Source organism: Panthera pardus, unplaced genomic scaffold (assembly GCF_024362965.1).
Source record: "Panthera pardus isolate Hobbes unplaced genomic scaffold, ASM2436296v1 HiC_scaffold_10, whole genome shotgun sequence".
Taxonomy (NCBI): domain Eukaryota; kingdom Metazoa; phylum Chordata; class Mammalia; order Carnivora; family Felidae; genus Panthera; species Panthera pardus.
Genome location: NW_026526655.1, coordinates 70762176 through 70785928, shown reverse-complemented (window position 1 = coordinate 70785928; position 23753 = coordinate 70762176). Strand labels below are relative to the sequence as shown.

Below are 23753 nucleotides of genomic sequence, written 5' to 3'. Positions count from 1 at the left end.
ATAAAGTATTAATAACAAATGGCCTTTTATATTTCTCCATTTTAAGGTTGCATTTATAGATTACTGTTTTCAAAGTAGCATCTTTGTGAGTTGGAACCCCACTTGCTCCTTGAACATTAGTAAAGAATATTAAAAATTGTAGAAGTTAAGGTTTCTTAACATTTCTAATCAGGATTTTAGATGAGACCCATATGCCTTTATAAACCTTTATAGTACTTGGTGCTATAATGTTCATGATAAACTGTATGGAACTGTTTTTAAGATGTGTCTTAAAAATAAGATTTGTGTAACTTAATAGCTATCTAAATTGTTTTATTTTCCAGACCTGTCATTTACTCCATCCTTTATAGTGATGCTACAGAACAGAAAGGAATGGATAAAAATATTGGCGAGCAACTCAATAAAGCTTATGAAGCCTTTCGACAGGCATGTATGGATAGAGATTCTGCAGTAAAAGAGCTACAGCAAAAGGTATATGGTTTTGGTTTTGAAAGTTATTTCTTCTGGTAAATGGAATTTGAGAATCTTTTGCAACTAAAAAATATTGTACTGTTTGAAACTTTCTTGAAGAACTATAAATAACTAAAACACAGAGATTTATATTAATGGATGGAATTTAAGATTGTTATTGTTTTTTTTTTTAAAAAAACATTGTGACCAGAGGGAAGAGTTCACAAAGAGTATTATCTTCCATGAATAATTTTTAATTTTCAGTTGCAAAAGAGGGTAAGTTGGAGGAAAGGTATACTTCCTAGGCATAAATTTACCTTAGTAGTTCCTCGGCACATGTCTGCTATTGGCCCATAATTAGGTCTCCACTGATCTGTAGCAAAATGAGAAAAATAAGAATGTAATGAACTTCTTGTAATGCTAAATTTATCCAATTCAAAATTCTGTCCTTTATTCTCATATTATGTTTCCATGTTTCCACACTATCAGAGTATAGGGCAGAATTGTATTAACACACACTTTTGTGGGGCACCTGGATGGTTCAGTCGGTTGAGCATCCATCTCTTGACTTCAGCTCAGGTCATGATCCCTTCCCAGAAGATCAAGCCCTGCATTGGGCTCCATGCTGAGGATGGAGCCTCCTTAAGATTCTCTCTCTTTCCCTCTGCCACTCCCCCCTGCTTGTGGGTTCTCTTCTCTTTTTCTATCTAAACAAAAAAACAAAAACAACAAAAAAATCCGCCCCCCACATTTGTGAGATGATAATGATAGAGTTTTTGTTTATTTATTTAATATCACTATTTAGTAGTGTCTTGGGGGTCCCCAATAGCATATATACATTCTGTGTTTCTAAAGGGACTCACAGGACTTAGCATACAGTAATGCTCACAGCCAAGATTTATTACAGTGTCATGATAAAGATACACAGCCAGATCATTAATATAAAAAAACCATCAGGCAGATTCTAGAAGGATCCATATGCAGGCCTCCTATGCTCTTTCCCACCTGTGAGGGGTCACACAGAGTGCACCCTGCCTCCAGTCAAAAATTTAGTCACACATGTACAGTGCTTCTACATAGGGAACTCCATTTGAGACGCAAGAGTTAAGGGTTTTTATTAAGAACTAGTCCCATAGAACATCTACAAAGGCAAGGTAATTAAAAGCAAAAATGAACTATTGGGACCTCATGAAGATAAAAAGCTTCTGCACTGCAAAGGAAACAATCAACAAAACTAAAAGGCAACCAACAGAATGGGAAAAGATATTTGCAAATGACATATCAGACAAAGGGCTAGTATCCAAAATCTATAAAGAGCTCACCAAACTCCCCACCTGAAAAACAAATAATCCAGTGAAGAAATGGGCAGAAAACATGAATAGACACTTCTCTAAAGAAGACATCCAGATGGCCAACAGGCACATGAAAAGATGCTCAACGTCACTCCTCATCAGGGAAATACAAATCAAAACCACACTGAGATACCACCTCACGCTAGTCAGAGTGGCTAAAATGAACAAATCAGGAAACTATAGATGCTGGAGAGGATGTGGAGAAACGGGAACCCTCTTGCACTGTTGGTGGGAATGCAAACTGGTGCAGCCACTCTGGAAAACAGTGTGGAGGTTCCTCAAAAAATTAAAAATAGATCTACCCTATGACCCAGCAATAGCACTGCTAGGAATTTACCCAAGGGATACAGGAGTACTGATGCATAGGGGCACTTGTACCCCAATGTTTATAGCAGCACTCTCAACAATAGCCAAATTATGGAAAGAGCCGAAATGTCCACCAACTGATGATAAAGAAATTGTGGTTTACATACACAATGGAATACTACTTGGCAATGAGAAAGAATGAAATATGGCCTTTTGTAGCAACGTGGATGGAACTGGAGAGTGTGATGCTAAGTGAAAGAAGTCATACAGAGAAAGACAGATACCATATGTTTTCACTCTTATGTGGATCCTGAGAACTTTAACAGAAGACCATGGGGGAGGGGAAGGGACAAAAAAAAGTTAGAGAGGGAGGGAGCCAAAACATAAGAGACTCTTAAAAACTGAGAATAAACTGAGGGTTGATGAGGGGTGCGAGGGAGGGGAAAGTGGGTGATGGGCATTAAGGAGGGCACCTGTTGAGATGAACACTGGGTGTTGTATGGAAACCAATTTGACAATAAATTTCATATTTAAAAAATAATAAAGGTAAAGACTCAAAAAAAAAAAAGAACTAGTCCCATAGATACCCTATGTCAACCAAAATTTCAGACTCTCAGAAGGAAAGTAGGTCTTCATCATAAATTTCATAGTCTCTTGGTATACTCTAAGTAAGCCGTCATAGCAGTCAACTTTATCACTTAGGAAATGTTCTCAAAGTTAGGCTCCCAGATGCCAGCCAAGGGCTAACCTTCATTAGTTTCAACAGGTAGTTGAAAGTGGGAGATCTTACATTGGTTCTCTCATTTAAGAAAAAAATATATTAGCTTTGAAATTCTGAAGTCTAAGAAATATGCTAGCCATGCAGTTCTTTTTTTTTTTTTTTTTTTTTTAACGTTTTTTATTTATTTTTGGGACAGAGAGAGACAGAGCATGAACGGGGGAGGGGCAGAGAGAGAGGGAGACACAGAATCGGAAACAGGCTCCAGGCTCCGAGCCATCAGCCCAGAGCCTGACGCGGGGCTCGAACTCACGGGCCGCGAGATCGTGACCTGGCTGAAGTCGGATGCTCAACCGACTGCGCCACCCAGACGCCCCTAGCCATGCAGTTCTTAGTTTCTTCCATAAATTTAGGAACTACACAATTCTCTTCATCCTACTTTAAACATCTATAAAACTAGCTGTTATACATATTTCCCTGCATTCCTCAGAAATCATTATTATTTGTGATTCTCCTGTTGGTTTATAAAAGAATACTTCCATTTGTATAGGCAGACTTATGGACTAAGTTCTTCCTTGGGGTGCACAGAGGAGAAACAGACGCATAACAATGACAGGGAGTTTTCTAAAATTATTGAAGTTTAGAATTTGGATTTTTCCTTTCTAGTTCAGGTATAAGGCATAATCACTTTTTAAAAAACAAAACAGAAAAAACAAAAACAAAATTCCCAACTTTTATTCTTCTTATTTTCCTATTAGGTTCATTAAGAAATTTCAACAATCCTATACTTGTTCTAGGAAAGTTAGGAAACACAGAATTACGGAAGAGCAGTATTGACATATTCTTAGGTTAAGGCAGAGACAGAAATTTCTCTAACTGCTCCTCTGCCTGCACTAGCCAATGGTAAGCAACTCTTATATTTACTCTTGTAATGGTAAGAAACTCTTGTAATTTAACCTTTTAACTGTCATGGAAGAAGCCTTTGTTCACGTCAGCAATTATTTCAAGGAGGGTAAAGGGAATTTTTTTTTTTAATATTTGTCAAGTACTCAAGAATAAAGAAAACATGTATACTATATATTCTTATGTACTAAACTCAAAATATCCTGATCTATTTTAAAATATTATTGTATGTCTGCCGTATACTAGGCCCTTGATGAGGTTCTGAGAATGCTGAAACAAAACATAGTTTATACCTTTAAGGAACTTTCCAATTAGAAGCTAAAAAGGAAGAGTAATAGTTCTTATCATAGGATGCTAAGTGCTAAAGTGGAAATCTGTGGAGGATAACATAGGAGCACAGAGAAGAGGCACCTCAATCAGTCTGGGAGGATCAGGTGATAAGCCAACTCTCACACCCCTCACTTAGGCTGAGATTAGGAGTTGGGTAAATTAAGGAAGAAGAGTCCTGCAAGCAGGGGGAGCAGTGTATGTAATAAAAACACAAAAGGAAGGGAATATATGGTACGTTCCACATACAATAAGGTGATTCTATGGCTCCAACAAGAACAATAGAGCAGTACAGGAAAAGAAGCTGTGAAGGTAGATTAGGGGCCTATCATGAGGAATAGGACTAAGTAGTTCATACTACATTCTTAATCAAAATGTACTGAAGGATTAATATACATGCTTCAGAAAAGGCTTCCTGACATTAGGATATAGGATAGAGGACAATGTAGAATTCAGCTCAACAAACATATTGATGATAAACAGTGTTCTAAGAGCTAGAAATATAAAAATAAGTGGTAATCATCAAGGCACTTTATCAACTTTAATATATATATATACATATATGTTTCATGTATTATGTGTATGTAAAGGTATACATATATAAATGGTATGATAATATATAAGTATCCATTAATATGCATATGTTTTATATATATACAGTTGACCTTGAATAACGCAGGGGGTTAGGGTGCTGACTACCATCCCCGCCACCCCCCCCGCGCTGTCAGAAATCTGCATGTAACTTTTGATTCTCCAAAAACATAACTACTGTTAGTCTACTGTTGACTGGAAACCTTACCAATAACATAAAACAATCGATTAACACATATTTTGTATGTTATATGTATTATATACTGTATTCTTTCAATAAAGTGAGCTAGAGAAAAAATGTTATTAAGAAAATTATAAGAGAAAATACATTTATATATAGTACTGTACTGTATTTATTGGGGGTAAAAATTGACATATAAGTGGACCTGTGCTGTTCAGGGGTCAACTGTACATATATTATACTTCAATGTAAAAAAGAAAAAAATGAATCATTTTAAGCAGTCAACATGCAGACTTAAGCATTAGGGATGAATTAGGGAAGCAGTCTAATGTTTATTTAGAAAACAGAATGGAAAGTAGGTGGCACCTGAATACAGGCCACTTCTGAGTGTGATAACATAGATTCTAGATGATAACTAAGTATCTAGAATAGAAGACTGGATTGATGGTGGTACTGATGACTGAAAGGAACAGTAGAGAAGATGCAGATTTACAGATGGGGAAATAAGATGTGTAATTAGGTTTTAGCTATCGAGTTTAGTTACCTGTGGGACACGCAGGTGAAATTGTATAATGGATGGTTACAAATATGGATTTAGAAGCTTAGGTAGAATTGTGAAGAAGAGATTATAGTTATAGATTAAAGAATAACAAATTTTATTATAGCGTTGAATAAAATAGCATTTCCAAGTTAGAGTGTATAGAGCAAAGGAGTATTTGAAGGGTAAGAGGGTGAGAGGGTGGAAATAAGACCAACCAGTTGGTCATTGGAGATTTAAAACTAAAGAAATGACTATGAAACAAGAGGAGAAACACCTATTCCTCAGAACTGGAAGGGATGAGAAAAAAAAAAACAAAACAGGTTCACACGAAGATAAGTTTGCAGATAGGAGTTGGTGGTGGCAGGAAGTTAGCAGGGTTATCATGTATCACTTATATGTGGAATCTAAAAAAGTCAAACCTATTGAAAACAGTAAAATGGTGGTTACCAGGGATTAGGAGGTGGGCATAATATTGATGGTGTTTAAGGGTTTAAACTTGTAATGAGGTAATGATTAGTGAATAAGCCAAAGAGATCTAATGCACAGTATAATGAATATAGAAAATAATATCATACTATAATTATATAATGTGATAAATACTGCTACAGGGGCAGTCATATTACAATATGTAAATGTATCAAAGTAACACACTGTACACCTCAAACTTACACAGTGTTACATGTCAAATTTATTCAATAAAAGAAAAATAGGGTTATAATGTAAGAGTCTATTTTTTTCTGTGAAATACATGGTGAGGTCATCTGAGTGAAGTGATTTTAGGATATTCTGAGAGTGGTAGTAAAGAACTGAAATAGCTTCAGTTAAAAAATGGGAGAAGAAATATGTTGCATCCAGCATTTACCATGAATTTTTGGTGGTATCAATCCATGTTTGTTGGTCATTTTTTTCAGCAGCTTTCTTCGTATAGAAGTGGAATGAGCAGATGGCCAAATCCAGGATTAGGAGATTGCAGAGTTAAGAGTAGAAGAATGTGGATAGTGGTGGCCAGAAAGTGGGTGCAAAAGCAATTGAAATTGTGTGCTTTGAGATACAAACTAACATCAAGAAGAAGTTAATCTAGCAGTCTAATAGACTAAAACAAAAAAAGAGGGTTTATGTCTGAAGTTTCCATGAAGTGAAAGAACAGATCCAGAAGGAGTAAAAGAATGTGAGAAGTGAAAGGATTGACTGTTCGCAATGAGTTTGAATTGATGTTTAGGATTTTCTGTTTTCATAATGAGTCATGAAAGTGGGTAGCCGGAGTGGGATTGAGAAATTTTAAGAAACTCAGATTAGAGCACTTCTCCTTAAAGTGGTGACAAGATTAGGAGCATTTAGAAAGACTGTGTGAGAGAAAGAGCTGAAATTCTTGAATGTGAGAGAATGACTAGTATGTTTTAAGATAAACAGTTTTGAGGAGAGACTGGTATTAATTGCATGCCTTGTGGGTGGCCTTTTGCTTAAGTTTAAAGGAATATGGCTCAAAAGTGGCAATGATGAGGCGAGATAGTGTTTATCTTCTTGTTCTCCTACTTCCTATTTCATTGCCCAACCCCTGTGGTTTGATAGGACATTAGACAGCTTCATATGAGGGGACTGCAGAGGTATTTGTATCCTCCAGAGACAACATAATAATTCCCATTTTAAAGTGAGGTGTGCCTAGGTTACTCAGTCGGTTAAGTGTCCAACTTTGACTCAGGTCATGATCTTTCAAGTTCATGAGTTTGAGCCCCACATCGGGCTCTGTGCTGACAGCCCAGAGCCTGGAGCCTGCTTCAGATTCTGTGTCTCCCTCTCTGTCTCTCTACCCCTCCCCTGCTCACACTCTGTCTCTCTCTGCTCAAAAAATAAATAAATAAATAAATAAACTTCAAAAATAAATAAATAATTAAGTGAGATACCAGTCTTTTTGAAATTCAGTTGTTTTTAGCCATTACATTTCTCTATAGTATAACGAAATAGTTCTGACATTAAGTTTTATGCTTCGATCTCATTTGTTATGCTTTTTTAAGTTAACAATTTTCTAAAATAGTTTTGTGGGAAGACCTGTATACTTCCTCCTGACATTTCTTGGGATTTTATTTTATGGAATATTTATTGTTTTTTGAATTACAGACTCAAACATACCAAGTGTAAATCACTAATTTGTTCTCATCTAACTACTCCCAGAAATGAAATTGAACTTTGAAGTAAAACCAGCTAAATATTCCTCATTTAGAATCTTTAGTAATAAGATGATATGTACAAGTTCTCAAACTTAATAGTATGAAGATAAGAGCAAAGGTTCTGAATGCTGATTTTGGTAAAGGAAATTATTACTTGATTTGATCTGGATATTTTGAGTTCAAGTGTTAGAAGATTAGGCGAAGATGGTCAGCAGGCAATTGAAGTGTGCATCTTTGAAGTAAAGCATCAGTTGAAAACACAAATTTGGGAATCATCTTCACAGAGATATTTGGAGCAATAGGAGAAGGAGCTACAAATGGGGAAAAGAATCGGGTGAGAGAGAGAAGCAAGAGGACAGCCTTGCAAAAGTTGCCTGGCATTCTGATGTCAGAAGGGCCCCAAGGGATGTGCTGTCAGTGAGCCTAGCTGCCCTTCCTAACACTGTGCTTGAAGAATTGGTCTACTGAGTGACATCAGCAAGATGGCAAACTAGGAAGTTCTAGGCCTTGTTCTTCCATGAAAACATCAAATAAACAACTACAGATTGATTGAAATAATTTTATAGGAGTTCTGGAAATCAGTGATCATCAGCAACCAAGCAAACGCCTAGTCAAGGAAAAGCCATATTCAAAACTGCAGGAAATTTCATGGCATTTCTACTTGCCCTTGACCCACTACCTGCCCAGTGTGGTATGGTGCATTTGGGAGGAAATAGCCCAATTCCTGGTTCCCTCCCTCAGGAAGGAAGGAGAAGAGTGAAACTTGTTTGAAACATCATGACCTGTCTGTGGACTGTCCAAGGGAGTGTGTTCTGTCTCATCTGACTTGGAGCTCAGAGTTGGGAATGGTAGCATAAGTTTGGGTCTCAGGCTAGAAGTCATGGAAGGCAGTGGTGGGCAATTTAGCCTGTGGAAACTGCAGGGGGACTGCAGTGGACAGCTGAGTGCAAGAGATTGAAGGAAGAAGACTATAATAGAACATCTAAGATCCTAAGAAGCTGGGGTAAGACCTTTTGAGAAGCTAAGATACTTCCAGCTAGCCAGGGAAAATCAGAAACAAACAGAAACCTACACCCACTGGCCCAAACAGGATACACATTCGGCAAATACCGAGGAAGACCTTAAGGCTTTACCCTGAGCCAATCTCAAGGCTAGGGGGCCTGCTAATTAGTTTTTGTTTGTTTTCTTTTCTTTTCCTCTGACTTCTTTTTTATTATTATTACTAAATATAATTTACTGTCAAATTGGTTTCCATACAACACCCAGTGCTCATCCCAACAGGTGCCCTCCTCAATGCCCATCACCCACTGTCCCCTCTCCCCCAACCCCCATCAGCCCTCAGTTTGTTCTCAGTATTTAAGAGTCTCTTATGGTTTGCCTCCTTCCCTCTCTGTAACTTATTCCCCCCCACCACAGTCTTCTGTTAAGTTTCACAGGATCCACATATGAATGAAAACATATGGTATCTGTCTTTCTCTGCCTGATTTATTTCGCTTAGCATAATACTCTCCAGTTCCATCCACATTGCTACAAATGGCCAGATTTCATTCTTTCTCATTAGGGGCCTGCTAATTAGTGAAGGTCTTCCACACCAGGCTTTAGAGACTGGAAGAGTTTATTCACATGCCCCAGTTTTCAATAAATTACAAGGCCTATGAAGAAACAGGGAAATGTGGCCCTTTCAAAGAATAAAATAAATTTCCAGAAACAGTTGCTGATAAACATGCATCAGACTTACTAGACAAGGACTTTAAAACACTGTCATAAATATGCTCAGAGAGCATACAAGATAAACAAAGGAGGGATGCCTGTGTGACTCAGTTGTTAAATGTCTGACTTCAGCTCAGGTCATGATCTCATGGTTCGTGAGCTCAGGCCCTGCATCAGGCTCTTTGCTGACAGTTTGGAAACTGCTTGGGATTCTCTCTCTCCCCGTCTCTCTGCCCCTTGCCCACTCGTGCTCTGTCTCACTCTGTCTCTAAAAAATAAATAAATGTTTAAAAAAAAAGTGAACTCCAAGACAGGCCATTTGAAATAATGGAGTCTGAAGAGCAAAAAGAAAAAAGTAACAAAAGTGAGCAGAGCCTAAGAGACTTAGGGGACATTATCAAGTGGGGCAATATACACATTATAGAAGAAGGTGAAGAGAGACAAATTATTTTTTAAAAATAGAAAAAAAATAGGTTATTTAAAGAAATATTAAATGATGACTTCCCAAATTTGGGGAACAACATAGATATACATATCCAAGAAGCTCAACAAATTCTATGTAGGATAAATTCAGAGTTCCCCATGTCAAACTCCATTATAACCAACTGTCAACAAAAACAATCTAGAAAGCAGCAAGAGAAAAGGAACTAACTCATTATATACAAGGGAGTCCAAATAAGACTGTCAGTGGATTTCTCAGCAGAAGTCTTACAGGCTAGAAGGCAATGGGATGACATATTTAAAGTGCTGTAAGGGGCGCCTGGGTGGCTCAGTCAGTTAAGCATCTGACTTCAGCTCAGGTCATGATCTCGCGGTTTGTGAGTTCAAGCCCTGCATCGGGCTCTGTGCTGATGGCTTAGAGCCTGGAGCCTGCTTTGGATTCTGTGTCTCCTCCTGTCTCTGCCTTTCACCTGCTCATGCTCTGTCTCTCTCTGTCTCTCAATAATAAATAAACGTTAAAAAAATTAAAAAAAATAAATAAAGTGCTGTAAGAAGAAAACCTGTTAACAAGAATTCTGTATATCTGGTAAAACTACCTGACCTAGAAGACCTGACCACTAGACCTGACCTAGAAGAAATGCTGAAGAATTGAAATGCCTTCAAGTTGAAAGGAAAGGATGCTGCATAGTAACTTGAAGCCATATGAAAATGGGTTTTCTGTAAAAGGAAATGTACAGACAAATATAAAAACTAGCATTATTGTAATTTTAGATTGTAACTCCCCTTTTTATCTTCTACAGGATTTAAAAGACAAATGTATAAAAATTACTTTAAATCTTTATTAATGGGTGAACAATATATAAAGATGTAATTTGTGATATCAGTAACAAAGTAGGGAGGTAGAGCTATAAAGTTGGAGGGTTTGTTGTATGCAGTTGAAGTTAGTTTGGTATCAACTTAAGATACTGTCATAACTTCAGGATGTTGTATGTAGTCTCAGTGGTAACCACAAAGAAGATCTACAGAATATGCACAAATGGAAAGGAGAAGACATCAAAATGTGTCACTACAAAAAACCAGCTAAACACAGAATAATGGAGGAAATGAAGAACAAAAAGCTGTAACATATACAGAAAACAAATAACAAAATGGCAAAACTAAGTACTTCCCTATTGGTAATTACTTTAAGTGTAAATGAATAAAACACCCTAATCAAAAAACATCGATTTCTAAAAACCATAAAATACCTAGGAATAAACATAACGAAAGAGGTGAAAAATCTCTACACTGAAAACTATAGAAAGCTTATGAAAGAAATTGAAGAAGATGCACAAAAATGGAAAAATATTCCATGCTCCTGGATTGGAAGAACAAACATTGTTAAAATGTTGATACTACCCAAAGCAATCTGCATATTCAATGCAACCCCTATCAAAATAACACCAGCATTCTTCACAGAACTAGAACAAACAATCCTATAATTTGTATGGAACCAGAAAAGACCCCGAATAGCTAAAGCCATCGTGAAAAAGAAAACTGAAGCTGGAGGCATCACACTCCTGGACTTCAAGACATACTACAAAGCTGTAATCATCAAGACAGTATGGTACTGGCACAAGAACAGACACTCAGATCAGTGGAACAGAGTAGAGAACATAAATGGACCCATAAAGGTATGGCCAACTAATCTTTTTTTTTTTTAATTTTTTTTTAACATTTATTTATTTTTGAGACAGAGACAGAGCATGAACAGGGGAGGGGCAGAGAGAGAGGGAGACACAGAATCTGAAACAGGCTCCAGGCTCTGAGCTGTCAACACAGAGCCCGACGCGGGGCTCGAACTCACGGACCGTGAGATCATGACCTGAGCCGAAGTCGGATGCTTAACCAACCAAGCCACCCAGGTGCCCCTGGCCAACTAATCTTTGACAAAGCAGGAAAGAGTATCCAGTGGAATAAAGACAGTCTCTTCAGCAAGTGGTGCTGGGAAAACCAGACAGCAACATGCAGAAGAATGAACCTGGACCACTTTCTTGCACCATACACCAAAAAAAAACCCTCAAAATGGAAGAAGGACTTAAATGTAAGACAGGAAGCCATCAAACTCCTCAAGGAGAAAGCAGTTAAAAACCTCTTTGACCTCAGCTGCAGCAGCTTCTTACTCAACACCTCTCCAGAGGCAAGGGAAACAAAAGCAAAAATGAACTATTGAGACCTCATCAGGGTAAAAAGCTTCTGCACCGCAAAGGAAACAATCAGCAAAACTAAAAGGCAACCAACAGAATGGGACAAGATATTTGCAAATGACATAGATAAAGGGTTAGTATCCAAAATCTATAAAGAACTTATCAAACTCAGCACCCTCCAAAAAAACAAATAATCCAGTGAAGAAATGGGAAAAAGACATGAATAGACACTTCTCCAAAGAAGACATCCAGATGGCAAGCAGACTCATGAAGAGATGCTCAACATCACTCATCATCAGGGAAATACAAATCAAAACTATAAGGAGGTACCACCTCACACCTGTCAGAATGGCTGACATTGACAACTCAGGCAGCAACAGATATTGGCAAGGATGCAGAGAAAGAAGATCTCTTTTGCACTGCTGGTGGGAATGCAAACTGGTGTAGCCCCTCTGGAAAACAGTATGGAGGTTCCTCAACAAATTAAAAATGGAACTACCCTACGACCCAGCAATTGTACTACTAAGTATTTATCCAAGAGACACAGGTATGCTGTTTCAAAGGGGCACATGCACCCCAATGTTTATAGCAGTGCTATCAACAATAACCAAAGTATGGAAAGAGCCCAAATGTCCATTGACGGATGAATGGATAAAGAAGATGCGGTATATGTGTACACACACACACACACACACACACACACACACACACACAATGGAGTATTATGCAGCAGTCAAAAAGAATGAAATCTTGCCATTTGCAACTACTTGGTTGGAACTGGAGGGTATTATGCTAAGTGAAATTAGAGAAAGACAAATATATGACCTTATCATATGAGGAATTTAAGATACAAAACAGATGAACATAAGGGAAGGGAAGCAAAAATAATAGAAAAACAGGGAGGGGGACAAAACATAAAAGATTCTTAAATATAGAGAACAAACAGGGTTGCTGGAGGGGATGTGGGAGGGGGGATGGTCTAAATGGGTAAGGGGCATTAAGGAATCTACTCCTAATATCATTGTTGCACCATATGCTAACTAACTTGGATGTAAATTAAATAATAAATGAATTTTTTTTTAAATGGGTTAGCAGAATGGATTAAGAAATGGAATCCCACTGTGTTATCCTACACAGATAACACTGTGTGTTATCTACAAGACTCACTTTAGATTTAAGCACATACATAATAAGTTGAAAATGACAGGATGAGAGAAGATTCTATGCAAGTAGTTACCAAAATAGAACAAGGGTGTCTGTATTGACATCAGACAAAAACGACTTTACATCAGAGATTTTTATAGAAGATAAAGAGGGGCATTTCATAATGGCAAAGTTATTAGTTTGTCTAGAAGATACAGTAATTATGCACTAATCATCAGAGCTCTAAAACATATGATACAAACATTGACAGTATTAAAAGAAGAAATTACAGCTCTACAGCAGCCATCAGAGACTTTAGTACTCTATTTTCAACACTTTCAGTAATGGGTAGAACAACCAGGTTAGAAGATTAATAAGGAAAATGAGGTCTTGAACAGCATTGTAGGCCAGTTGGAACATATACAGAATACCCTACTCAACAACAGTAGAATTCGTATTTTTTCTCAAGTTCATATGGAACAGTATCCAGGATAGCCCATATGTTGGGCCATTAAAAAAGACTCAATAAATACTAAAAGATTGGAATCATACAAAGCATCTTTTCTAATCACAATAGAATGAAACTAGAAGTCAACGACAGAAGGAAAACTGGGAAACTAAAAATATGTAGAAATTAAATAGCACTGTCTAAAACAGCTAGTGGGTCAAAGAAGAAATCACAAGGGAAATTAGAAAATATCTTGAGACCAATGAAAATGAAAACAACATACCAAAATTTATGGGACGCAGTGAAAGCTCTGCCAAGAGGAAGGTTTTTAACTGTAAATACTTATCTTAGAAGAGAGATCTCAAATCAATAACCTAACTTTACACCATAGGAAACTAGACAAGAAAGCACAAACTAAATCAAAAGCTAGCAGAAAGAAGAAAATAGTAGTGATTAATAGTAATTAAAAAGCTGCCAAGAATGCCTAGTACCCAGTGGCTTCATAGTGAATTCCGCCAAACATTCAAAGAGGAATTAACACCAGTCCTTCTCATATTCTTCCAAAAATTGAACAGGATGGAACATTTCCTAATGCACTCTATGAGGCCAGCATTACCCTCATACCAAAGCTATATACACAGACACTGCAAGAAGACTGCAGACAAATTTTCTTAAGAACATTGATATAAAAATCCTCAACAAAATACTAGGAAACCAACTTCAACAGCATATTAAAATGATTTTACACCTTGACCAAGTGAGATTTATTCTTGCAATGCAAGAAAGGTGCAGCATACAAAATCAGCGTAGTACATCACTTTAACAGAATGAAGGGGGGTTACCACATGATCATTTCAATTGATGCAGAAGAAGCAGTTGACAAAATTCAACATCCTTTTATGATAAAAACACTCAATAAACCAAGAATAGAAGGAAGTATTTCAACATAATAAAGGCCATTTATGAAAATCCCACAACTAACATAATAATCCATAGTAAAAGACTGAAGGCTTCTAAGATCAGGAATAAGACAAGGATATCCACTTTTGCCACTTTTGTTCAACATAGTACTGTTTCCAGTACTACCCAGAGCTATTAGACAAGAAAAACAATATCCAAATTGCAAAGGAAGAAGTAAAATTGTTTGTTTGCAGACAACTTAATCTTATATATAGAAAACTCTAAAGATTTCACCAAAACTGTTAGAACTAATGAATTCAGCAAAATTGTAGGATACAAAATCACACAAAAATTAATAACATTTCTATACATTGACATTAAACAGTGTGAAAAAATTAAGAAAGCTTCATTTGCAATATCATCAAAGTAAATAATATACTTCGGAATAAACTTAACCAAGTAGGTGACGGACTTTTACAAAACATTACTGGGAAAAATAAGACATCAACATATGGTGGAAAATTCCATGCTCATGGATTGGATTTACCTTTTACCATATACAAAAATGATCTCAAACCAGGACCTAAATGCAAGAGCTAATACTATAAAACTCTTAGAAGAAATCATAAGGGGAAAGCTTCATAACATTGAATTTGGAAGTGATTTCTTGGATATGACCCCAAAAGATCAGGCAACAAAAGGAAATTAGGTAACTTGAACTTCATCAAAATTGAAACTTTTGTGTATCAAAGGATACTATCAACAGAGTGAAAAGGCATCCCAAGGAAGGTGAGAGAACAGGCATGCTTGGATGGCTCAGTCAGTTAAGCATCCAACTTTGGCTCTGGTCAAGATCCCACAGTTCATGGGTTCAGGCCCTGCATCAGGCTCTGTGCTGACAGCACAGAGCCTGGAGCCTGCTTCAGATTCTGTGTCTCCCTCGCTCTCTGCGCCTCCCCCACTAGCACTTGCTTGCTCGCTCTCTCAAAAAAAAAAAAAAAAAAAAAAAATGAATACACATTAAAAAAATAAAGTATTTGCAAATTGTATATCTGATAAGGAGTTGATATCTAGAATATATAAAGAACTCCTACAACTGAACAACAACAACAAAATAATCTGAATAAAAAATAAGCAAGGATATGAATAGACATTCTCCAAAGAAATTATAAAATGACCTGTAAGCACATGAAGTGATCCTCAACATCATTAGCAGTTAGGGAAATGCAAATCAAAACCACAATGAGATACAACTTCATACCCAACTTCCTTCAAAGATGTGGAGAAGTTAGAATTCTTATACATTGCTGATGGGAATGTAAGATGGTGTAACCACTGTGGGAAATGTATAGTATTTCCTCAAAAAAATAAACATAGGATTACCATATGACCTAGTAGTTCCACCTCTGGCTATGTACCCCAAAGAATTGAAAGCAGGGACTCAAAAGAGATATTTGTACATCCTAACATCCGTGTTGATAGCAATCTTTGTAAGTCAGAAGGTGGAAGCAACCCAGATGTCCATGGATGGATGAATGGATAAACAAAATGCAATATATACATATAATGGAATTTATACAGCCTTTAAAAAGAAGGAAATTCTGACACATAGTATAACATGAATTAACCTTGAAGATATGCTAAGTGAAATAAGCTAGTCACAAAAGGACATGTTTATGTATGATTCTACTTACATGAGTTACCTAGTCAGATTATAGAGATAGAAAGTAGTAGGGTGATTCCTAGAAGCTGAGGGAAGGGAATGGGGAATTAGTGTTTAAAAGATACAGAGTTTCAGTTGAGGAAGATGAAAAAGTTCTGGAAATAGTTTGTGGTGATGATTACACCACATTGTGAGTGTTATTTAATGTCACAGAACTGTACACTGAAAAATAGTTAAAATGGCAAATTGTACATATATATTTTACCACAACTTTAAAAAATCTGTTGCAAAAAAAGAAAAGAACTGGTGTGGCCTAGATTCTCTTACTAGATACGTTTTATTGCTATGCTATTCATCTATACAAACTCACCAGCCTTTCACCACTTAGTTGTCCATACTCCAAGCCAGTTTTTCTCATAGTGTTTCTGTGAAGAAGTACACTTTAAGGCTCTTCTCGGGGCCTAGGTGGCTCCACTGGTTGAGCATCTGACTCTTGAGTTTGGCCCAGATCATGATCGCAAAGTCGTGGGATCAAACCCCACATCAGGCTCCATGCTGAGTGTGGACCCTGCTTAAGATTCTCTCTCTCCCTCTCCCCTGCTCATGCACATGTGCTCTCTCTCCCTCTCTGTCTCTTACATGAAAAAATAATAAAATTTTAAAGACTCCTCTTTAAGAAGTCAGTGTGCTACATCCATTTAAGAGCATTCGGTCAAAAAAAAAAAAAGCATTCGGTCAAGCAAAGACATCCAACTATTACAAATTAATGAAGGAAACAAAGACAAATAAGGGCAAGTAAGTGATTTTTAAAATATTGCTGGCTGAAATTACAAAAGCAGCACATGCTTATTGAAAAAAATGCAAGTAATTCAGGATATACAGAACGTAAAGTGATTGTCTTTTCCCTTACTCTCCAAGGGTAAGCATTGTTAGTAATGTGATATATATTCTTTCCGAACATGTGAATCATATTTTTTTAAATGGAATGGTGCTGATCTGTAAAAGGTTAAATTTTTTCAAAAATGTCTTTATCTTCACCATCATCATCACTAAGATTTATCAAAGCTATGTTTACCAGAGTGCTTTATACAGTCATCTAATTTAATCATTATACAAATCTGGTGAGGAAGTATTATTTTCATTTTTTCAGATGAGGAAAAGAAAGTGCAGAGAGGTGAAGTAGCTTGCCCACAACCACACATCTAATGAGTAATAAAGGTGGTAGAACTGTGATTTGACCATAAATTTTACAAGTATCAAATAACTTTGTATGTAAATCCTCCTAGCTCTGCAAAGTAAGCATTGTTAGCCCATTTTCAAATGAAGAAATTGAGACTCAGAAGTAAGTTAATTTTTTTATGCAAAGTGGCAGAATGTGTACTGAAACTAGGTTTATCTAAATCCAGAGGCCACATTTATTTTACTAACCTAGCAAATCACAGCCCATTCCAGGTACTCAAAGTGTTCTTCCCATTACTATGAATAATCTAATTTGGCTTCCTATTTTCTTGGATAAATCCTTACTTTGTGTTTAATACATCTCTTATGAAAAGAAGCTGGGGAGTATAAGGCTTACTGTTCGTATTTCTTTCATTCATTCTACAATTTATGATGTGCCAGGTACATAATAAATGCTAGGGATTACAAGATAAATAAAACAGATCATACACTTAAAGGGTTCACAATCTGATATTGCTTCTTCTGTTTGTTGCCTTGTATAAGCATTCATATGTACCCATGCTAAGAGGTCTTCTGATTTTTTCCAAAGTAGAGTGATGTTTTGATCATAGTAGCCCCTAACATGGGCAACTTTTAATATGCTTACAGAATAAGAGAAGAAACTATTAAATAGAACAGTGGTAGAGTTGGCTTGGTCCTTGAATCAGTTACTGTACAGGGTAACTAATTCAAGAGACCAGGAAGTACTGTGTTTAAATAAGATAAAAGTTTGTCCTCTCGTGCAACAGTCCAGAGTAGCCAGGGATAGTGGGGCAGCTCTACCATCCTTAAAATACGGTTTCCCCCTCTGGAATCACAGCGGCCATTCTACTTGTTAACATTTCCCTGCCAGTGAGAACAGAAAGAAACAGTGAAAAGCAGACAGCTTTCTTTTAATAATGTGGTCCAAAATTTGTACAGGTCACTTCTGTTCACATCCTGTTAGCCAGAACTTAGTCATATGGTCATATGGCTAGTAAATGTATTCTCTAGCTGGATGACCATGTGCACAGGTAAAAGTCTATATTACTAAAAGAAAAACCGAGAAGGTATATGAGGGAATAACTAGCAGTCTTTGCCACACATTTTGACTAACTAGGCTAAGGTTTCAAATATCACAAGAGTCTATAATGTGGACTTAAATATTTAATTGACTGTATTACTTATACCAAGTTGCTTCTGATCCATTTCTGCCACCGTTCTGTGGAAGAAACCAAATATATTTAATAAAGACTTAAGTACCCTCTATTGCTTATTTGACCATCTTTCCAAGAGAAGTATCAGTAATAAGTAATTTAAAAATCTGAAAATTTTAAAACTGATTGCCATTTAAAAATCAGATTACAGTATTCATAAATGATTAAGTTTCAGAAAACTTCCTAGAGCGGGTCTCCTGCTTTCCCCAAGATCTTTGCATTATGTAAAAAGAAAATATAAATCTCCTTTGTTGAAAGAGAAATGTGGAAAAAAATGTATTTGTCTTTTCTTGCCTGTTCTTGGTTAAAAGTGAAAAATCAACAATGTCTTATGTGGGAAGGTAAAAATCTCCTTAATTATAAGATAGTTCAGATGCTTACAAACGAAATTTCCTTTCTTTGTACTGCTAAGAAAGGTGAAGGATACAGAATACTTAAAACCATCCTGTTTGCTAAGTAAAGATCCTCACTCACTAACCAGTCAGTCAATGATGAAGGCCTCAAATAAGACTAAATTTGACTGTGCACTTATTGTCATAAATTATAGAGCCAAACATTTTTCCAACAACAATGTTAAACCATTAAGGACTGTGTTGTCAGATTGCTTTATTCTAGAGCTAGTCTTGACCCATCTGAAATGTAAAGTGTCAGGCTTATGTTACCTGTAAAAGCTGGTAGACTATGTTTACTAAAGCATAATGTGCCTTTATTATAGGTAGTACTTTATTTAAAAATCCTTTATTTTCACTTAAGATGTGAATGGCCTCATTGTTTACCACCCTTCTTTTTTTCCTTTCTTTGTTCCCCAAAATCTCTGTGTAAAGTGTCAGTGGAAATGGAGCAATTTACTCTTCTTTCTTTCTACGGAAGCTACTGGTATTAGAATAAAGGTGCTTCTGCTGTTTCTGACTGAAGTTTTATTTCCTCTATTGTACATTGTCAGTACGTTGCCATAGACTCATTTTCTACCTATCAAAATTTAAAATATTTGTATCCTTTGTTCCAGGTTTTTATTTCCAGAAATACGTTCTGTCAAAACTTTTAGACAGGCATGCTAAGGTAGAAGTTCAAGAAGTTATGTTAATAATTAGGAATGTTTAAATTATGATACCCATTCAAAGATATTGTGAGCACCTACTCAGTATATTGTGTCAGGAACTGTTCTAAGTACTGGGTCCACCATGATAAGCATACACGCTGTCTGCTTCGTGGAATGGTGGCACATCTAGTAAAGAATAGACTAGTCAAATAATCTCATAAATGTGAATTTTCGTGGTGCCTGGGTGGCTCAGTTGGCTAAGCAGCCGACTTCAGTCAGGTCATGATACTGCGGTTTGTGGGTTCGAGCCCTGCCTCAGGGTCTGTGCCAACAGCTCAGAGCCTGGAGCCTGCATCACATTCTGTGTCTCCCTCTCTCTCTCTCTGCCCTCCCCCTTCTCTCTCTCTCTCTCTCTCTCAAAAATAACTAAACATTTAAAAAATTATTTTTAAATAAATGTGAAATTTCAAACTCTGGTAAGTATTAGGAAGAAAAGTAAACTGTTGTTAGAACATCTGTTAGGGAGTTGACCTAATCTAGGAGATCAGAGAAGATAATATTTATGAAGTGATTTTTGAAAGGACAGGTTTGAGGTACTTTCCAAGTAAACAAACTGTGTTACAATGACTCATTGGCCTGAAGAATTGAAAGTATAAGAGAAAAGTGCAATAAGAATCAGGGACAAAACTATGTAGGCTCTTTAGAGGCCATGTTGAGGATTTTTGATTCTTTATTTTGAAAACATTAGGAAACCATTTAAGACATTTATGAGGGAAGGGTGAGAGAACCCAGTGGGTGTTATGATTATATTTGCATTTTGCAAAATACATAATGGCTGCAGTTTAGACAGTGGATTGGCTGCTACACTTAGGGAGAGCAGTAAGGCTATTGCAGTAGTCTATTAAGGATGTGATGGCTTGAATGGTGATGGCTACATTGAAGATAAAAAAGTGGACAAATTTGAGAGATATTCAGTATTAAAATTGACACTTGGTAATGGATTGGCTATAGAACAAGTAGATGTCAAGGATGGTTATAGCTTTCCAGATGGATAGTGGTGCCCTGTACTGAAAGAAGGAATGCAAAGGACCTGATTTTCCCAGGGGCTGGGGTGGTAGGAGGGAGAAGGAGATGTTGGAGGGAAAAGATTGTCAATTTTGAATATGTAAAATTTAAAATGCTTTCCCGGCAGCACTTGGCGACATAGATCTAGAAGAGAGACCTAGAAATCCCAGAGAAGTCTGGGCTAGAAGGAGATATTTGAGAGTCTGGAGTATAACCTGCCACTTGGGATGATATTGCTTAAGGGGAGCCTATATAGCAAAAAGAGGACCTTGCTAGAATATACTAGCACAATATACTAGAATATACCTTGCTAAATATACTCACGTGATCTGCCATGGTGGTTATTTAGGGTCTTGGGCTTTGGTGGTCAGGCAAAACCTGGATTAAAATCCCAGCTCCACTGCCTACTAAGAAACTTTGGCCAGGTTTTTTTGTACCTCTTTGTGCTTCAGTTTTCTCACCTGTAAAATGTAGGAAATAACTGCCTCAGAAGATTAGTCAGTTTAACAGCTAAAATGAAATAAAGGTCTCTGATTTTGGTGCATAGTAAGTATTCGGTGAAATGATCATATGATGATCGTGTATTGTTGAAAATTTTGATTGTGGAACAGTTCACAGTTTTTAAGAAGTAGAATACATATACATGTGCACGGAAGTTCCCAAAGGATATAGACCAAAGCATCAGTAGTTACCTCTGAGGAGGAATGAAAGGCATAGTAAAGGGAAAGACTTACTCTTTACCTTGTACATGTGGGGTTTTGTGGTGGTAGTGATAGTAGACATTTTGTTTTGTGCATTTTCTCAACAAATGTGCCACTTTTGTAATTTTTAACAGCCATTAATGGTTCCGTAATCATTTTTGACTATTTTTTCTCTTTGTAAACTTTGAACAACCAGGGCTCTTAGTTTTTTTGCTTGACAGAATGTTTTTGATTCAATGGAGGTACCATACTGCTTTCTCAAAAAGAAACTTCTGAATCCTGGGTTACAATGAACTAGAAGAAAGACTGAGAAAACTGGCTTAGAGCATGGGGAAGTTGTGTGGTAAGTCTGGTGACAAATTGTCCATGTTCAGGGGTAATAGAGCTACATGCTATGGTAACAGGTATTATGTAGATACCTTGCTCATTATTAAAAGAAAGGAACTAACATTTGCAAAGAGCTTAGTATGTACCACATAATTTATACATGTCATTTCCTTCAGTCCTTCAAGTAAATACCATTTTCATTTCAGGAAGAGAGAAACCAAACCTCAAAAAGGCTAATAAGTAATCAGAACCAAAACACAAGATTGCAAAATAAAAATAGCTTGTCATAGTTTACCATTTGGCATGCTGAGAAATTGGTGGCAGCACTGAGTAGTAGATATTCACATTGATAATTTGGTCTGTCAAATTGCAGGTCTAGGTAAGACTTGATGCCAGGAGGATGGGGGAGGGCAGGGTTTATAACCTAGTTATAATAAGAAAATATAGCAGAGAATGGTTGAAGAATAGGCTGTATAAATCAGGATCTCTGAGTTGCTAATCCTATACAATCTTTTTTTTTTTTAACTTGAAGTTGATGTTTAGTTTACCCAGAGTTTCAAGATAAAACAGTTTGTGTTCAAAGTGCTGTGTATTGAGACAGTTATTATTTAATTGTCTTCCTTCAAGAACTGTGGAGCTTCCGTATTGAGAACATTTGTGGTAGCGTTCTACAAAGCTTTTGTTCTCTTTGTTAATCTTGGAACAGTCTGAAAGATTTTTACATTGAGATTCTTTTTTGTTTTAATCCATTCAATTTATTAAATTCCTCTTCTTCTTATACCTGGAGGAAAACAGTGGTATTTTTCAGAATATTGAGATTAGTTTTTAAGGATGAAAAGAGATAATGTTTGACCTTTAGCAAGTATCATCAATGACGTAAGGGTACTTGAACTTTTTTCCCTCATCTAGGAAATAAGTGCTTTGAAAAATATTTTAAAAATGAGAATTTTCAGTGTCAGCAATAGGGAAAAAAACAATTTATAGAACTCTTTTAATATTTATAAAACACATGAAAACTTGAGCAGCTGTATATCCAAAATTATAGAGAATATGCTGCCTTAGCTTTAAAGGTAGATTGAAATTTCCCTGGATAAAGGGACAGTTCTAAAGATAATCTTTTTGCTTTGTTTATGATAATCAAGGAAGGCATGTATGGACAACCATTTTTAATAAATTTAAAATGTATACCATACTTGATCAGCATTGTTTTCAGCTTTGCTTTTGAACACTAAGAAAGAATACAGAGTGCATTATGGCACAAATACCTAAGTACCTGTTTACCTCTTCAGATACTGGTAGACCACTTGTTTTGCTAGTCTTTGGAATTGGAAGGAGTGTCAAATACACAGAAGCCAGAGTCATCTTGGCCAGATGGTGTTTGATACAGATGGATGGTTAGTTGTCATGCAGATCTCCTAGTTGGTAACTTGTTGCTGCCATCTGACTCAAAGAATCATTCACACACACTGGCTGTCAAAAGCATCTTCTCTTCTGTCTGTTTTAGCTGTCATGTCTGTGCTCTGTACAGACGTGTTGACAAGACATTGCTGTTGTACATTTTCAATGTGGTTGTTAGTGATTTTTCTGTTTTGTGGGATCTTTGATCGGGCTGGAATGTACTTGGTTTGTAATTGTGTTGTTTTTTAAAAAATACTGTGACAGTGCAACAATTATCTGACCTTTTAAAAGGACTTTTCAGGTTATAAGTTTATTCAGATCTGTTCAGTGAACAAAAAGCATTTAATAAAAAGGAAAGAAACCTTCCTGTTTCAGTTTCCAAATATAACAAATAAACTGAATTCTACTGGTTATTTCTGAATTTGAATCAGTATCTTCTTGTGGACTCTCCATCTTGTAGCCTTGTGGTCAAAATCTTTATACTATTTTCTGAGTATGTATTTTCTTTTCTTGAAATGGTACCTTTTTTTCTGATGGTAAAAGCTTCCCTTTTTCTCCCCCCGCCCCCCCCCAAAAAAAGAGAAAGAAAAGATCTTCAGACATTGCCTATCTTTTGCACCCATTTTCTCAAACTTAATTTCCTTTTCTCTTATTCACCTAGTGACCTGTCTCCTATTTTTCCTGTTTCCCTTATAAAGTATAAGCAAAGCCTTTCTCCATTCTTTCAGGTAACTTCTTAAGTTATTTCTGAAGTCTATTTCTCTGATAATTAACAACTTAATTA

General features: G+C 36.6%; 1 protein-coding gene across 3 annotated transcripts in view; it reads left to right on the top strand.

The window, feature by feature from the left end:
• The window catches only part of TANK (TRAF family member associated NFKB activator), a 93571-nt gene that overhangs the window by 34077 nt on the left and 35741 nt on the right, over positions 1-23753 (top strand). For all 3 annotated transcript variants that reach the window (XM_019457602.2, XM_019457595.2, XM_019457588.2), the window contains exon 2: positions 324-471. In XM_019457602.2, the coding sequence (XP_019313147.2) occupies positions 373-471 (99 nt within the window). In that variant the 5' untranslated portion in view covers positions 324-372. The remainder of the gene's footprint in view (positions 1-323; positions 472-23753) is intronic.